Source organism: Diadema antillarum, unplaced genomic scaffold, assembly GCF_040938485.1.
Source record: "Diadema antillarum isolate AM-2024a unplaced genomic scaffold, OU_Dant_1.0 seq00000009_RagTag, whole genome shotgun sequence".
Classification (NCBI taxonomy): domain Eukaryota; kingdom Metazoa; phylum Echinodermata; class Echinoidea; order Diadematoida; family Diadematidae; genus Diadema; species Diadema antillarum.
Genome location: NW_027271131.1, coordinates 971,989 through 984,232, shown reverse-complemented (window position 1 = coordinate 984,232; position 12,244 = coordinate 971,989). Strand labels below are relative to the sequence as shown.

The window sequence follows — 12,244 nt, the reverse complement described above, 5'->3', positions numbered from 1 at the left end:
ACACAAAGTTGCCTCCCAGCAAACACAGAACGTTTTCAGAATGTTTCAAATACATCAAATTGGGGACTTAGCATTTACTGCAAAGCACAGGTTTTTGGAAAATGTTTTAGAAACGTCAATGGACGTTACAAAACGTTTTTTATTATGTCTGCAATGTCTTCGTCCTTTGTAAACGTCCACAAAACGTTTTTATTAGGTCTGCTACGTCGACTTCGTCTTTAATGAACGTTTAAACAACGTTTTTATTTCGTCCTCTGTACGTCTCTTTATTATGAATATTCATGCATAATTATGAATATTCAAATTAAGGTGTGTGTAAGCTAATTTTAGTAACCATGTCTTCATGCATCACAACATTTTGATGGTATATAAAAGAATGTGATAGAGATTCATCAATTGGAAATAGGGTGTAGTGTAGGTGGTAGGACATTAGGAATAGGTTAGGATAGGATTATATAGGATTAGGATTAGGATACATTAATCTCAGATTGCGTCTATAATCTCATAACTATAATTTCTTTTTAAATACCGTATAAAAAATAAACATTAGACATTCTTAAAAGGTTTTCTGGACGTTCTAGACGGATATGGAAGGTTCTCTGAACGTTGTGGAAAGGGTCATACAGTAAGACTTTTTAGACGTTCTTAAAACGTTTTTTGAACGTTCTAGGCGGTTTTCAAAGGTTTTCTGGACGTCCGCAAAACGTCCACAGAACGTTTTGAATATTCTTAAAAGGCTTTACTGACGTCCACAAGGTTCAAAAGGTTTTCTGCAGGTCCTTAAAAATTCCGAAAGGTTTTTTATTGGTTTTCTAAACGTTTAAAAAACGTTTTTATAATTTCCATTTGAAACATTTTAAATACGTCGAAAATCTTTCCCAAAAAGACGTTCTGAAAACGTTTTGACGAAACGTCCAAATAACGAACTTGGAATGTTTCAAGAACGTTCAGAAAACGTCCTTGTGTTAGCTGGGCTGTGGCGTTATGGTTGCATGTGCACTGCCCTTCATTTTGCCCACCCCTCAAATTTAAAAAAAAAAAAATCTTTTTGCCATTTTTCTTTTCTTCTTCTCCGTCCAGTTTTCCTAGAATTACAAATAGATTGCCCGAAGCATGGTATGGTTGAATGTCTTATACAGTGACACCCTAACATTTTTTATCCATAGGAACTTGAGTATCTCACAATATGCCTGAAATTTTACTCACATGTGGAGAAAATGCTCTAAAGTCACAAGTGCATTTGAAAATGTGATTTGAGTTATACGTTCGAAGATGGCGGCTTTGAATGCGTGGTGTTAATTTTCCACACTCGAGTGTGCTGTACTTTGAAACAGACACCCCTTTCCTCTTTTGGCAATATACGTAGTTGAAGTGCATGTGATACATATCCAACATGTATTCATGATTTATGGTATCATTTTTTTCGCTGTTTATTATCAAGGTTTTATTTCAGTTTGAATAAGAAACCATTGCATGTGGTCCCTTGCATGCAATTTTGTTCTTTACGTGTAATGCTATAAATAGAGGGGTGTCGGTTTCAATGTGCAGTGTCAATGCGTCAAACACCTACCATACTAATCAAATAGTACTTGTATGGTATCTTATGATAGAAAAAAAATGCGAGCCTTGATACTGTATTTCCTCCGGCTTTCCTTGAAAGGTGATAAGGTGATGCTTGCCGAGTGTGGGTTCTCCAGTATCATTCTGGGACTGATCATCACATTATTGCCTGAGGCAGCTAGAGCAAAGCATCAGGGAACTTGAATACACTGCAATTATATTTCCTTCATGTAACAGAGACCCTTGAAATCAATGTATCGCTTTATGAAAAAACGATCAGATACTAGTAGCATTGTTATGAGATTTGAGAACAGTATATACGCACACACACAGAAACACATACAATCCTCTGTGTTCTGTGTGTCATAGTGAGGATAAACATTTGTATGCCTTTGCTAAATGTATCTACAGTATTGCTTTATGATTCCTTTTCACAGAAGGCACACCTTTCCAAATTAATTGAAAACAGCCATGACTTGTTGACATTGAATAGCAAGAACGTGACATACTGATGCACTGTACAACTTGTCTATGTTCACAGATATAGATCGTACTATGCATATAGTTTAAGTATTTAAAGGGATGGTACAGTATTGGTGGAGATGAGAATTGGGCTTTTAACTTTTTGTGAGATACCAAGAAAACACTTCTGAAATAGTACAGAGCATACCATTTTACGAGGAATTCAAAGTTATTTGATGAAAATTGGGTTTGGAATGACTGAAACAGCCAAAACCAAAGTAAAACAAAGCGATTGTAATAAGAGGTGGGTCCCACACTTTATTAGAATCGCTCTGTTTTGGATATCTCAGCCATTTCAAAGCCAATTTTCATCAAATAAACATTGAATTCCTCATGGAATTACATGCTGTTTCATATTTCATAAGAGGTTTCTCATTATTTCACCCCCCAAAAAATGTTAGAAACCTGAAATTAGGCCTCAACCAAAACTATACGATCCCTTTAAGTATATTTGTGTGTGTGTTTGTTTGTGTGCGTGTGTGTGTGAGAGTCTTTGTGTATGTATGGGGGAAGTAGTCACTTTTGCCTTTGACAGCTAGAAACTGCAGAGGAATAAACCATTCAAGCCTTGTGCAATGATTTCTATTGATTACAATGCAACCAACCTGATATAATCAGCCTTGTGAAAGGCCATTCGAGTCCTCAGCTAGGTCAATGTACCTGTTTGTATCATGCAAGTCTTCGAATGCCTTGGAAATAGATACAGCCTTGTGCAGTACATATATGTGAAATGAATATTGCAAGTCAAAGCTGTTTTGCCTTTTTTGTCTGTCCCAGCAGATTCAGGTTCCACGAAATCAATAGTGCTTCGGGGAGAGAATGGTGTCGTGGAATAAAGTTAATATATTCTGATACTATGATTGTTTCTGAAAGGAACATAGGCCCATAGGGAGAAATTGAACTTGCGACCTTCTGCTTCTAAAGCAGATACATGTATAAATGGAGATTTTCCACAGTGTAAATGTAGTGTTGAAGAGTGAACTTCAAGGGTTTGGAATACTTGTAGTCCTTCATCATTTAGAGAGGTTTGTTAATCAATCTTCAAGCAGACTTACCAGCACCTTTATATGTACCATACCTCTTCTTGTTTGGTTTTCATTGCGTACACACTTGTATGCTCTCTATGTCTACATGACTTAAAACATATTAGTAGTCTTGGAAACAAACTCTAGGCTTCTTTTTTTTTTTTCTGTGCACCATTGTATTTGTCTGTTTATGTCCCCTGTGAGTTTGTAGCTTGTAGAATGAGTACTGATATTGTGTCTATTCATATGTTTGTGACTACCTTTCATGTATGTTTAACCCTATTTCTCATGAGATTAGCTATTTTGCAACATAGTTTAACGCTATGACCGTCAGTGACAGTCGAATCTATTGTGACAGATATTTCTGTTGTATCGCTTCATGTTGTATCTTATGAAATCAGTTAGTCAGAGGTCTTTGGTTTTCTCAGATTACTGCATTCATGTTTAAGTATCACCGATGAAGTCCTGGACCGTCATTTGCTGCAAAATATTTCAGCTGTAATTTTAGGCATGGAAGAAATATTAGGGAATACTTTTACTTGTCAAATTTGATTAGCAGTTTTGATCTATGGGAAAATACTTTTAATAAAGTTCTGTACTGTCCGATGTAAAAAACCTGCGACACACAAATTTTGTATGGCAGTCATATAAAAAAATGCATAGCAAATCGCGATGCGATGCCAGGAAAGTTATTCCCTGAATATAGAGGCAAGAAATGGGCATTTGAATAAAAGAAATGAATATAGAAAAGCTGTGTCAAAATTAAAATAAATCATGTAAACATTCATGTTGAGAAAATTTGAATATCAGGATGAAGCAATCCATAATTCTGGACCATCTCAAGAAGTTTGCTGCTGCTTTATTACTTAGTAAATGTTGTATTATGTACTCTGCAAAGGTTTGTGCCAAAAATGTTACTCATTCAATCAGCAAAGCATCAGCAAAGCTTGTGTCTTAATGAAATAATAAGTCCAACTGAAATGCATTTAAGCCCAAAACATTTGAGGTAAGTTGAAGTTATCTACATAAGAAGTAATCTTGTAGCAAGCTTTCTATTTACTCATGATTGTGAATGTACAGTGTAGTCTTTGCCACATTGATGTTCATCAAAACTGGAAAGGTGACATGATTTTTAAAGAGACGACTGCATTATCATATCGTCGTTTATTTCAAAACTACTGCATCCATGGCTTTTCTTTAATTAGTACCTGTAATAGGGACACTGTGTTATTCAAGATAAGATCTGAACACGATAATCTTACCTTGTTTGGTCATTCAAACTTTCCATCATGCGTCCCCACAGCATCACCGATACCAGCACAGCAGTCTCCCAGCGATGTTAGTCCCACGGGGAGCGGGTTCAGCAACCCCATGGCAATGGGCGGCGGTCGCGGGGACCAGGGGACGACGACGGCGGTGGCCAAGGCACGCCTCGACAGCTTCAAGAATTGGAGCATCTCAACGTACAAATGCACCAAACAGATGATGCAGGTATGGGTATTTCAACAGGCCAGGAGAATGGAGGATTTGGCTGTAAAATACAGGCATTAGGACCATTAGTTTGCAGACTTATTTTCTCGTGATAACAGTGTTGGACTTCCATTTTTCTGTTTCCTTAGGATATTGTAGAAGAAATATGTTATGTTTCATATGTCTATGAAATAGCTATAAAACATTGATTCATATTTGATAAGCCATTGTGTTTTTCATTCACTGGTGACAAGGCGGATTTTCCTTTTCACTAACTGGCTTTAAACTCGATGAAAGCTCAAGTTTTAGAAGTCAAAGATGTCATAGATTATTATCATCAGTTCAGGTTGTAGACTTACAGACCAGCATACTCTTCTTATTATCATGCCTTACCTTCACTAAATTTGTAGGCTCTTATTGGAAAGGCAATTTTCCATATGACTGGGTTTCTTTTTCCCCATGGTACATAAATCCCCCACACAGAATAATTTGATAGGCAACTTCTGTTACTTGATTTTGTTTTTCCTCTATCTTTCTATTCGGGTGTGGAATCGAAGTGATTGGATGTAATTGTGGTGTTGCTTTTTCTGTGTATCACCAGGAGAAACTTGGCAAAGCTTCGCGGACCGTCGACCTGCAGCTCGAGGCACAGATTGAGGTCCTGCGCGACACGCAGCGCAAGTACGCGCACATCCTGAAGCTGACGAGGGCGCTGACCAACCAGTTCTACCTGGTCGTCCAGACGCAGCGCTCGCTGGGCGACGCCTTCGGAGAGCTGGCGCAGAAGTCGGCCGAGCTCCAGGAGGAGTTCTCCTACAACGCCGAGACGCAGAAGTCACTTTGCGGCAATGGCGAGACCCTGCTGAGCGCCCTCAACTTCTTCACGTCCAGTGTCAGCACGTTGTGCAACAAGACGATGGAGGATACGTTGCTGACCATCAAGCAATATGAATCTGTCAGGTGGGTTGTGTCGGCTGATGCGTGGCGGTTATCCAGATCGAGTTGCTAGGGCAGGCAAATGCCCTGTACCATTTTTTCAAAGAACAATCTTTGCTATAATTATACGAATCATTCTCTATTAGGTTTGAAACAGTCTACTACATGCACAGAGTTTTGAATATGTGTACCTGTGAATGATATTCAACTTACTGCAGCAGTCTTCACAAAAAGCAAAAAAACAAAGATAGCTTGATATGTCGTGAACTAATATGCATGATTTTTTTTTCAGTTTTCAGTCATTTTAGCCTTGTAAATAAAAACATGGACACATTGTTTAAAACGAAGAGACTGCAGAAGACTGTCCACTGGTGTCATAGTGTGTGGCAATGGATACAACTGAATTAGGTACACACACTCATGCCTGTGTAATTGAGATGTGCAAAATAGCATCATTGGCAGATATGGGTTTGAACATAGAGGGCAGCATCACCAAAAACTAGGAACCTGTAGACCAACTACACACCTCCATGCACAAATGTCGCTGCTGATCCTGCACTGTAGGCAGTATACCTTGTGTGCAGGTCACATAATTGGGGAATGTAATGTAGGCATGATACTGCAACCAATTTTCTTTGCTTTAAAAAGACTTTATCCAGGCGTGAGACTTCACGTAGCAATGACATTAATGTTGTGGTTTGATAAATTGGTAGTGGTGGGGGGGGGGGGGAGAACTTTTGCTACTGCTCTATGGGGTTATGCATCCCATGTTTTATGACATCAGTCCTTAAAATTTGCACATAATATTGTACAATAAATGTCTGCGAAATTGATGGTCCATGTATCTATACCATGTAAATATTCATATCTAAGTACTGTGAGCTTCTGTTGTTTTAGGATCCCCCCCCCCACTCTTACTATATTCACCAGTCAGTGCCACTAAAGGTAACTAGCTAGTATCTTGCTTTCATTGCCACTGTCATGGTCACATTTCAAGGAGAGATGGAAGTTGCTGGTTACAGAAGACTGCAAACTTCTTGGTGTCTGATGTAAGACTATAGGGCAGACCCTGAGAGGCATTGAAAGAGTTACTTGCAGAGGAAATTAGAACATCAGGGCCCTGTATTATGAAGAGTTAAAATTGATCATATGGATAGTTGATTTCAACTGTAAGCCTATGGCAGCTTGTGTGGTAAGGAAATTTAAAATCGATTTTATCTTTTTATAAAAAGGGGCCCGGTCTCACTCAGTAGATATCCATCCCCCCCCCCCCATACCAAAGTGACAGACCAACAGGAGAATGACATGCCCTAACCTGTGGATTTGGAGAAGGTGACCATGAAAAGTTGAAAATGATACAAATGGATGTCTGCAAGGCTTCTACCGTGTTTTGTGTCTTTGTTACGAATGTACGCTGCCTGATTTCATCATTGTGAATGTACTTCAGGTTAGAGTATGATGCCTACAGAGCTGATATGGAGCATCTGACCCTGGCCCCCAAGGATGCCCAGACCCAGGCGCGGCTCCATGAGGCTCGCAGCAAGTACGAGGCGCAGAAGGAGAAGTTCGACAAGCTGAGGCAAGACGTAGCGGTCAAGCTCAGATTCCTGGATGAAAACAAGGTCAGCCTTTTCTCCATGCTCTTTGTGGTGTCTGACCAGATTACAGTTATAGAGACAAAGATGCTAAAATTAGTAATGATGGTGATGATTATTATGATGAAGAAAAGAAAGGATAAGTAGAAAAATGTCGGGAGATGAGGAGAAGAATGACAAGGGGAAGGAGGTTACATTTGATGAATGAAGCCTTATCAATATTAGCATTGCTCTTCTCAGGGACTACACAAGTCTGATTTGCCCTGTTTATTGCCGGGTGCATCTTCTTACTATTTGGTCTTGAAGGACATTATCTCTGAATTTTAAAACAAAGAAAAACAAATATGCTTTGGAAGTAAACCGGTCAGTTTTCTATTTCTTGAGTGTATTGACCACTCTTTACTCTACCACAGTGCTGTTCAAGCTTAAACCTACTTATTCCTTTATGCAAACAAAGACTAAAGATTTGAGGCAATCTCCCTATCACCACTAACTATTTGTTGCTTATATCTGCTTCCATCATAGGTGAAAGTAATGCACAAACAGCTGCTCCTGTTCCACAACGCCATCGCAGCGTACTTCTCCGGCAACCAGCAAGCCCTCAACGCCACGCTGAAGCAGTTCAACATCAAGCCCAAGGCGCCCAGTGAAATGCAGCCATCCTTCCTGGAATCACAGTAGACTCTGGGAGACGGGGGCCCCGCCCTCTGTTGCCGGGCATGGCTCGCTCACAACCCTGTGAGATTCTAGCACCCTGTCCTCCTCCCTCTTCCTCTCTTCTCTTTTTGGAGCTTGAAAACTGTTTCTTTTCTAGACAGAAACCCTGTATTCCTTAACCATCTTCTATTTTATCATGACTTCTTCGCTCTTATTTTATGACCTATTGAATTTGGAATAGTTGTGGTTAAACTGTGTAAGTGCCGGTGTAGTATTGTCTAACAGTGGACGTGCTGACGAGGGAAATGGATTTTCAGAATTGATGTGTTGGATCTTGTGACATTGTTTATAGTCTGCAGACAATGTCATGGAAAGCTAAAAATGAGGAGTGGAAGTGATTGACCAGATATCTGGCAAAATGAAATGTGTATTCAAGACTGAAAGCCCAAGCAAAATTATATGATATTAACATAGTGAAATATATATGGCAGGAAAGTACAGGGAAAATTTGCAGAAATCTGCTTTATGTTTTCCTTGCCCATGCCAGTGTTTTTAAATCATTTCATGTGGTATTCCAATGACCCGGCTAAATAGTTGTCTACGTCACATGACTAACTTTGATTGCATAATCTACCTTGTTTTTGCAAGATAATGTCATTTGCTGTCACGTTACCTCAAAAAAACAAAAAATAATCGAGAAAAATGTTTTCTTTGTGACTCCGAATTTTAATGTATCCAGGATATCATGTAGTTACCCAGCTTTCTTGGCACAGGATTTTTATTAGCTCACCTGAGCCAAAGGCTCAAGTGAGCTATTGCGATCGCCCTTCGTCCGGCGTCCGTCGTGCGTCGTGCGTCGTGCGTCGTCCGTCGTCCGTCGTGCGTCGTGCGTAAACTTTTTACATTTTCATCTTCTTCTTGAAAACCCCAAGACCGATTTTCATCAAACTTGGCAGGTAGCATCCCTAGGGGGTTAGGAACTCAATTTGTTAAAATGGGCACCATGCCCCACCCAGGGGGCCCCCAGGGGGGCCCAAACCCCCCAAAATTAAGGAATCTGTAAAAATCTTCTTCTCTAGAACCAGAAGTGATAGAGCTAAGTTAATACTATGAGTTAGTACATTGATGACTGTAGTTTCAAGTTTGTTCATGGCAAAATTAGGGGTGCCCCCCTTGGGACCCAGGGGAGGGGGGTGGGGAGGGGTTCTAATGGGGCCTAAATTGTACATTTTCATCTTCTTCTTGAGAACCCCATTACCCATTTTCACCAAACTTGGCAGGTAGCATCCCTAGGGGGTTAGGAACTCAATTTGTTAAAATGGGCACCATGCCCCACCCAGGGGGCCCCCAGGGGGCCCAAACGCCCCAAACTTATGGAATCTGTAAAAATCTTCTTCTCCAGAACCAGAAGTGATAGAGCTAAGTTAATACTATGAGTTTGTACATTGATGACTGTAGTTTCAAGTTTGTTCATGGCAGAATCAGGGGTGCCCCCCTTGGGACCCAGGGGAGGGGGGTGAGGAGGGGTCCTAATGGGGCCTAAATTGTACATTTTTATCTTCTTCTTGAGAACCCCATGACCCATTTTCACCAAACTTGGCAGGTAGCATCCCTAGGGAGTTAGGATTTCAATTTCTTAAAATGGGCACCATTCCCCTCCCAGGGGGCCCCCAGGGGGGCCCCAAACCCCCAAAATGAAGGAATCTTTAAAAATCTTCTCTAGAATCAGAAGTTATAGAGGTAAGATAATACTATGAGTGAGTACATTAATGACTGTATTTTCAAGTTTGTTCATAGGAGATCAAGGGGTGCCCCTCTTGGGGGCAGGGGGGGGGGGGGGGGGTTGGTTGGGAAGGTCCAAATGGGGACCTGAATTGTACATTTTCATCTTCTTCCTGAAAACCTCATGATGTATTTTCATCAAACTTGGCAGGTAGCATCCCTAGGGGGTCAGGATCTCAATTTATAAAAATGGGCACCATGCCCCACCCAAAGGGCCCCAGGGGGCCCCAATCCCCCCCCCCCCCCCCCCAAATTAAGGAATCTTAGAAAATTTGGGCCCTTATTGTACAGTTTCATCTTCTACTTGAGAATGCCTGGTCAAATTTTGGTAGAGCTGTGAATAATTTAGATTAGTGACTGCGTGAAAGGTGAACTTGCGATACTCAGGTGAGCGCTAGACCCGCGGGTCTCTTGTTTCTTGGTACAAATATAGTCAGGGTAGTACTTGTGCATCCAAGGTACCTCACATTTGACTGACTGGAGACTATAGACTTGGAATGAAAAACCATGTTATACCTGCCACAGAAATGTCAGATCACTTGTAGTACAAGTATTCTGCATTATAAAAGCCATTGTAACGGTCTGTCATGTATAATAAACATCTCTTGCAAGTTGATAAATTCCCTGTACATCACCATTTTCTCAGTAGTAATACAAGACTGGATGAATGACTACCTGTTCTGATCTCCCTTCAGACAAGGTAGTTCACAATTCCAGTGTATCTGGGAATGGGATGGCTTCCCTGGTGTCGATTACTGTGAAAGCTGTTATTTTCGTGAGGGTTTAATTTCCATGAATTTTGCAAATTGCTGATGGGCCACAAATGCCACAACAGGCGAAAATATCACCACCTGATTCACTAGTTGAGTGAACAGACAGCCATTTGTGCACTTACGATAGCCATGGTGTCAAATTGTGAAAATGTCTTTGGCCTCCTCATTGGCGAAAATATCATTACATGGAAATAACAGCTTTTACAGTATTCTGTATCCCGCATGATGTAAACAGGTAGGCAAATTCCAAATACACTGTCATATGTGGCATGGAGTTTGTCGAAGCTTTTTCTTATTTCATAAATTATCTCAACCTTAAATCTCTAGTTAGTGTAGTGTATAGTGTTGACTATATTGTTGATATGCTTGGCTCTAATTTTGCTGTCATTAATATATACCTCCAATTAAATATTTTTCATTGCATCTTCAGAAATTGTGTCTTTAAGGATGCACCAAATGCATCAGATTTCCTATTAAAGCAGTTTGCCATTGACGTCATGTTGACCAAATGATATGTGGTTCAGTACAGAAGACTTTTTCAGGGACGATATTATCCATCCATCTTACATACAGGCATCCCTAGATAAAGATATATTTTGAATTACCCCAAAGATGGTCAATTACACCTGCAAATATTTACACAAATATTGCACCATTAATCAGGATATTTGATATTTTTTCTTTTCTTTTCTGGCATCTATAATGAAGGGGAAAATGTCTGATGAAAAAGGCTGTCTGTGTGAGCAATTTCTAGAGTATATGTATTGTTATTTGGAGTGAGGATATCTAAAAATTCTCACCTCAAGTCGTTAGGTAGCTGCAACTTTGGTCATGAGCAAGGTTTTGTTGAGATGGAACAAAACATTATACTTATTGCCCTGGCTCTGTATGACAGAGACTTGTCTTATAGATGTATTTGTCACATGAAAGATCCTCATTGTCTTTTCTCCTTCACACATACATGTAATTCTACACATTTCTCCCTTTTATCTGCTTATTGCAAAGGTAGAGCTTTTGATTTGACTCTAAGATGTTGAATAATTAGCTCTATGTGTACCCCATATCAATTTTAAGATATTTTTCCTCCTTTTTTTAATTCATTTTTTTTTTTAATGAGAACTTGTTTGCATTGATAAGTTTCATGTGAAATACATTCAACTTGCCTGTGCTGGACCTATACTGTATTGACAAGAAAATAAGTTAACATCCTAAGAGGCTGAACGGGGGATGGTTGTGAAGTTGTCAACTTTGCTCAAGAAAGTCCCAAATGAAATTAATTTGTCATTCAGCGGAGGGAGAACTAATTAGAACTGTCATGGTCACAAGGTGGATTCCTCAGAAAAAGATATGAACTGAAATGGTCTCTTAGAGAACTGCCTTAACAAGCTGAGTGTGAGCTGATATTGCCGTAATACACATTTCCTACAAACACCTGCCCGAGTATACTCGAGACTAGTCTTCAGTGGGTTAATGAATTTCTTGAGATGAGATGATATTGGAATCTTTATCTATCAAACTTATTCAGGCATTTCTTTTCCCTCGCAATAGACTGAAAGAACAAGAAAGAAAGGATTGAATTTAAATGCTGTAGACTAGTGTGGCAACAAGAATTGAGAGCTAAACTTGACCTTTGGACTGCTGTCGGTCAGAACCCCGTTTTATCAAAACATATAATTGATTATAAGTCCTGGAAATCAATGATAACTCTCACTTGACCAAACGGGGTCCAAGTGTAGTAAAGTTTAACATATTTTTACTACTGACACATTTTACGGTGAAGAGTCTGAAAGGTTAAAGCAAATGTAGGAGCTCCATCCATATTTTCTCAAACTATTTGATTTCTAATGCTTAACTAATTCATTACCCATTTGATGTCTTCTTCATCCATAGTAGATTTTTTTTTTCAAGTAACACATTTACAGAG

General features: G+C 39.7%; 1 protein-coding gene across 2 annotated transcripts in view; it reads left to right on the top strand.

Annotated features, from left to right (window-relative positions):
- LOC139725034 (arfaptin-2-like) overlaps positions 1-8,197 on the top strand; it is a 28,381-nt gene extending 20,184 nt beyond the window's left edge. For both annotated transcript variants that reach the window (XM_071636125.1, XM_071636124.1), the window contains 4 exons: positions 4,411-4,598; positions 5,179-5,537; positions 6,961-7,135; positions 7,634-8,197. In XM_071636125.1, coding sequence (XP_071492226.1) covers positions 4,411-4,598; positions 5,179-5,537; positions 6,961-7,135; positions 7,634-7,789 — 878 coding nt within the window. In that variant the 3' untranslated portion in view covers positions 7,790-8,197. The remainder of the gene's footprint in view (positions 1-4,410; positions 4,599-5,178; positions 5,538-6,960; positions 7,136-7,633) is intronic.
- The last annotated feature ends 4,047 nt before the right edge of the window (positions 8,198-12,244 follow it).